Here is a 6,033-nt window from a genome sequence, read left to right as displayed (position 1 = left end):
GGCTGCAGTCTGAATTAATGGGCTTGATGGTGAGTTTTATCATATTTCGTTCTCTTGCTTTAAAGAAACAGATAGTGAATTGGTTTTTCTAGTTAAGATTTGCTCATATGGTTTTGACTTGGGGTGTTTTCAGATGGGCGTGGTGGTCCAGGGATATCTGCGTTTCCAGAGGAAGACAACATCTTCTGCTGGAAAGGGACGATAACAGGAAGCTATTGGCAGGGAGAATGTTAAATGCTTTCTTTAAATGGAATAAAAGGATTTATTTAACTGGGACTGTAAATTTATGTGGTTCAATGTGTTTGATTGTACTTGGCTAAGGCTCTAATTTCTCTTGGTGGTTGATTATGCAGGAAAAACTAGTTTTTACAAGAGACATCTTACTGGGGAAGATTGGGTGATTCAGAAGAACTATGAAGTATGAACATCAAAGAGTGTGCAAAGGAGTCCAGATATGATAAATCAGCTCGAGAAACTGCTCAAAACGTTTTTTGCTCATGTCCATCGTTTTTAGTTTCTTTCACATCATTAGACTCTATCGTAGCTATGGAGGGTTTGGCTGTCTCATCAGGTGAAGGGTCTCAACACGTCTCGACTCATCAGGTGAAGGGTCTCAACACGTCTCGACAACCTCCTGTAAGCTCCCTAACTCGTTTCACTTTCTAAATTTTGATTTGCTTCTCATAAGGTGAAGGGTTGAGGTGATTTCAATAAGTTAAAGTCCCCAGCTTTGTTTGTTGTAGAGAGAGATTTGGAGATAACTGATAAATCATGTGTTAGGTGCTTATTCCAATTGGATATGGTACAGAGGAAATAGAAGCTGTTGTGTTAGTTGATGTACTACGGCGAGCTTGTGCTGAGGTCACTCTTGCTTCTGTGGAGCAGAAGCTAGAGGTTGAAGCATCCTCAGGGACCAAATTGCTTGCAGATGTCTTAATCTCTAAATGTGCTGATCAAGTTTATGATCTTGTGGCTTTACCGGTTAGTTCTACATTCTGCTTTGGCTGATTCAGTTGAGGACGTTCTTTGAGCTCTAGCTTAATGGTTTTGTATATTTGTTTCGCTGATCTGAAAATGCAAATTGTGAAGGGAGGCATGCCTGGTGCTGTTAGGTTAAGAGACTGGAATTCTTGAGAAGATCATGAAGAGACAAGCTGAAGATAAGCGTCTCTGTTACTTAATTTTTATAGGTACTGGTGGAAACCCGCTTCTTGGAGAACAAGCTGCAGAAGAATCAAAAGATGCAATTGCCAATGCTCTTAAAAGATCAGACCTTGTTTTCATATGTGCTAGAGTATGGAGAGCAAACTCTAAAGTTGAATTCATAGCTGATGCAGTCGGAACCACTGTGGCTTGGCCTAATGACAAGATTATATTCATTTGAGGCTGACACATTTGAGTTTATGTAGTACTATGAACTTGTATCTTTAGAATGTTTGTGGCTTTGTAACATTCAATCTTATTGGATATTTTAAATTTCTATTAAGCAAATCAAAATTTTTATCAATAAAAAGTAATTAATAAAAATAAATAATAAAAAAATAAATAATAAAAAAATAAATGTAAACAATTACATTTATATAAATGCTATAGTAATATTTAAAACAACAATTTAAAAACGCTGTTATAGAATATTTAATTGCAGACGTACAAACGTTATGGTAGCCGCGAATACGATAGCAGAACAAAAAAACGCTATATAAAGTGTCTGACCTATAATGACGGGCGCAAATATAGCGTTTGTTAAAACGCTATGGTATTGATAGATAGCGTTATTCAGCTGCTATTAAAACTCAATTTTCTTGTAGTGGCAAAATCTGTAGACCATTACTAATAAATCTCACCTCAACCAATATGCTACCTAATATACTAAATACTAAGCCTAGTTCTAATATTTTGGTATATACTAATCCTTTACTAAAACTCCTTCGCAATCTGCCCTAACACAGTAACTCTCATCATCATCAAAAGACTGATCCAATAAATCTTCAAACTATTGACTGGATGACGGTGGTGCCAAAGTCTCTGCTTCTGTCTCCAACTCATGATAACCCCTTGGTGGCGCTTCCATAACTACATACCAAGGGGATGAGTCATCTTCTCCGGAATAAAAAACTTGTTTTGCTTGAGACGGCATAATATATGGATCTTGTCGAAATGCAGATTGGTTAATATGCAAGTTGACAAGCGTAAAGCCGTCCTCTTCTTTCACACCATTCCCTTTGTTTGCCCATCTACACTTAAACAGTGGGATATAGAACATGTGGTAGTCCAGCAAGATGATCTCTTCTATAACTCTGTAGTAGGAAACAATGTCAGCCTTTTGATTTGTATCTCTTTCACTAGATCGACACATGGTGAAATCTTCATAGGATACTCCACTATTCTGAGTCTTCCGCTTTACATCATTGGAGTAAAATCGATGTCCATTCACTATGTATCCCTTAAATGTCTGAGCTTCTTGTCGTGGTCCAAATGCTAACCACCTTAGCTGCTTAGAATGGTCCTTTGAGTTACTTGGGATCTAATGAAAAACTCATAAGGAAAGCAAGTATTTAGAAATAGTTTTAGATGGTAAGAATTAAAAAGATATGTATCTTTATCTAACTGCATACCTTCTCTTTAATCCATTGTGTAAACAATTCCCCATGCAATTTCCATAAAAGAGTTTCATTTCTTCTGCAATGCACATCCTTAGCTTGTAATTCTTCCAAGTGCATACTATATAGAAATGTCGAAATTGTTTATAAAAGTATTAGACAGATATTTGTAAAAGTGAAACATGAAAAACAATAATAGCTAGGAAATGTTGTCAAACTTACTCAACATATGGAGTAAACATGGCGTTCATCATAACATATCTATGCGCTAACTCCCGCTCTTTCTCTGTAAGGACAACTGGTTTCCCCTTGTTAATTGGACGACCTTCGAGGATGTGCTCATCTGGTTCAAGATCTTCATTCTGGACTGCAGCTTCCACAACTGGTACAGAAGATTTTAGAAACTCCAAACAGAAAGCAATGCATTCTCCTGCCATGTATTCCTCAGCCATACAAGCTTATGGCCTTGCATAGTTCTTAACATGTGACTTAAGGGTTTTCATGTACCTACATATAAAACAAAGAAATATCAGTTTTCATCACATTAAGTAATTAAAAGAGATTTTAAAAACATAAATCACTACCTCTCAAATGGATACATCCATCTAAAATGGACCGGTCCACCCAACCGTGTCTTCCTTGCTAGATGAACAGGAAGGTGGAACATGATATCAAACATGGAAGGAGGAAAGAACCTCTCCAGTTGGCACAATGACTCAGTAACCTCAGCCTCCAATGTTATAAACTTCTCTGGATCAATCACACGCTGACACAATCGATTGAAGAAGTTGCATATTCTAGTCACTGCAATCCTAGGTCCAGTTGGAAGCAGTCCTCTCAAAGCCACAGGTAACAAGTTTTCTAGTAACACATGGTGATCATGAGACTTCAAGCCACCAATTGTAGGAGGATCAACTAAAACACAATTTGCTATATTCGCACAATGCCCATCTGGTCCTCTGAACTTAGACATTCTCTTGCAGAACTTCTTCTTTTCCGTCTTGGAAAACCAATAAACAGCAGGTGGTAAGTATTGTCTCTTCCCACGTACTTGTGGATGTAATGCTTCCCGAATACCCATATCTTCCAAATCTTGTCGTGCCTTTAAGCCATCTTTAGATTTAGCGCTATGCATTAGAAGGGACAACATGGCATCAGACACGTTTTTCTCAACGTGCATTACATCGATGTTGTGGCGAACAGGCATATCCTAATACATGGAAACGAAGATATAAGTTAGACAATGGCAAAGAACTAAATTTATCTATAGTTTTATTTAAATTTTATATATAAAATATGCTAACCTTCCAATATTCAAGATCGAGTAAAATAGACCGCTTCTTCCACCTCCATTGATAACTATCTTCATCATATTCTTCTTTTGAAATTTCATCATCTTCACACAAATCAGACCTCTTTCTTTTACTTTTTTATCTAAAGCTCGACCAAAATCATTCTTAAAGTCTTTCAAATGCTCAAATATCTCAGCCCCTGTTTGAATTCTACATGCAGTCCTTTGTTCTACCGTGTTGTCAAACCAACTCTGTCTGCGTCTGTAAGGATGCCCAGTTCTGAGTCTTATCCTATTGCCCAAGTAGACATGTTTTCTACTAAACTTAAGCCACCAGAAAGGAGTATCCTTACCACAAACATTACACGCTTGTTTACCTCTAACTTTACATCCTGCCAAAGTCCCCAAAGCAGGATTGTCACTGATTGTCCACAATAAAATAGCTCTCAGATTAACTGTTTCCTTTGAGAAGGCATCATAAACATCCACACCTTCATTCCACAAATCCTGTAAATATTCTATCAACGGTTGAAGATACACGTCGATGTTGTTTCTCGGTGCAGTTGGTCCAGGTATCAACAGAGTCAACATTATATTGTCAGCCTTCATACACAATGTAGGTGCCATGTTATAGTTCACAAGAAACACTGGCAATGTACTATACTTGGTGTTTTGAATCGAAAAAGGATTCATCCCATCAGTACACAACCCAAGTCGAAGATTTCTCGGGTCAGACGCAAACTGTGGCCATTTAGCATTAACCTGAGCCCAAGTTATCGAATCCACCGGGTGCCGCATCATTCCATCTTCTGAAGCATTACTGAAATGCCAACGTAGATCCTCTACCATCCTTTTCGATCTATACATCCTTCTGAATCTGTCCTTTATTGGGAAATTTTAAGAACTTTAGCTGGAATCCCTTTCTTTTCCTCTTTTGTGCGCTTTTCCATCTCCCATCTTAAAGCACTACATCTAGGACAGCTTGTCATATCGTCGTACTGCTTCCGGTAAAGAATGCAATCGTTCTTGCATGCGTGAATGTTCTCATATCCAAAACCAAATACCTTCAAGAACTTCTTCATCGCATATGTTGATGTTGGAAGGACATTATCTCCAGGTAGCATGTCGTGAACTATCTTTAGAATCTGATCGAAGTAGTTTTCTGACATCCCACTCTTAACTTTAATCTGGTACAACCCCATGATAGCAGACACTTTAGTGTACTTAGAACAGCTGGAGTAGAGTGGAGTCTCAACATCTTTCAACTTTTTCATAAATTCTGAATCTTCTTCATGATGATCTGTATTGTCACTCTGATCTGAATTGCCATTCTGGGCCTGTGTATTGTCATCACCATCAAAGAAAGCAGCTCTAAACAACTCATAAGCTTCAAATTCTGAAATTGGATCATCACCTCTTGTTAAATCCCTTATCTTCTCGTGATTACTCCAACATCTACTCTTCTTGTATATCAAGTCCATACCCCTAATAATCAGATGATCTACTATCGTGGCTAATGGTTGATGGAACAGATTCCGGCAGTCAATACATGGACAAAACATATTTGGAGGATCTCCCATTCTCCTTGCTGACCCATAAACAAAATCAGTTGCTCCTTTCTCATACTCGAGACTATTCCTATAAGGTAAAAAATACTTTCAAGTTCAATAAACAGTCATAAAAAACTTAGTTGTAACTTAAGAAATTATCAGTAATAACAATATAAAACCATACCTTGGAAGCCAAACCCAAGACTTGTCCATGTTACATAGCTCCATGGTCAAACGATTACATACATTTGTGACAAGAGATTATTATATCAGACAGATTCAAACTCAATTAAACCAACAGAGATACATACTCAGTGACATTGATTATAGTCAAACAACAAAGAATATGAAAAACTCAGTGAAACAAAAGAGATACATATAAAACTGCAATTACCTATAGATAAGTAGGATTTTGTAAAGAAGAAGCTGCGAAATGAGAACCTGCAAAAGAAGAATCGATTATAGTCAGAATCTTGTAACCTCAAGAACTGACACCTTAAAAACTTAAACCAATTGAAACCATAAAATTCTTGTAAAGAATAGTCGATTATAGTCACAATCGATTATAGTCAGACAAAATCGAAATCAAAAC

At 37.3% G+C, this 6,033-nt stretch overlaps 1 protein-coding gene and 1 pseudogene across 1 annotated transcript; one reads left to right on the top strand and one right to left on the bottom strand.

The window, feature by feature from the left end:
* The first annotated feature begins 276 nt into the window (after positions 1-276).
* LOC104732666 (protein DJ-1 homolog C) lies at positions 277-1,488 on the top strand. The gene is made up of 3 exons (XM_010452236.3): positions 277-636; positions 781-981; positions 1,090-1,488. Exons 1-3 carry the CDS (start codon positions 421-423, stop codon positions 1,132-1,134), a joined length of 462 nt encoding a protein of 153 aa, XP_010450538.2. The 5' UTR covers positions 277-420; the 3' UTR covers positions 1,135-1,488.
* A 418-nt stretch (positions 1,489-1,906) lies between these two features.
* LOC147932873 (uncharacterized) lies at positions 1,907-5,654 on the bottom strand (annotated as a pseudogene).
* Between the last annotated feature and the right edge of the window lie 379 nt (positions 5,655-6,033).

This window comes from Camelina sativa, chromosome 12 (genome assembly GCF_030686135.1).
Source record: "Camelina sativa cultivar CO46 ecotype springtype chromosome 12, ASM3068613v1".
In the NCBI taxonomy this organism is placed as follows: Eukaryota; Viridiplantae; Streptophyta; class Magnoliopsida; order Brassicales; family Brassicaceae; genus Camelina; species Camelina sativa.
Note: the sequence above shows the minus strand (reverse complement) of the source record. Positions and strands in the feature narration are given on the sequence as shown.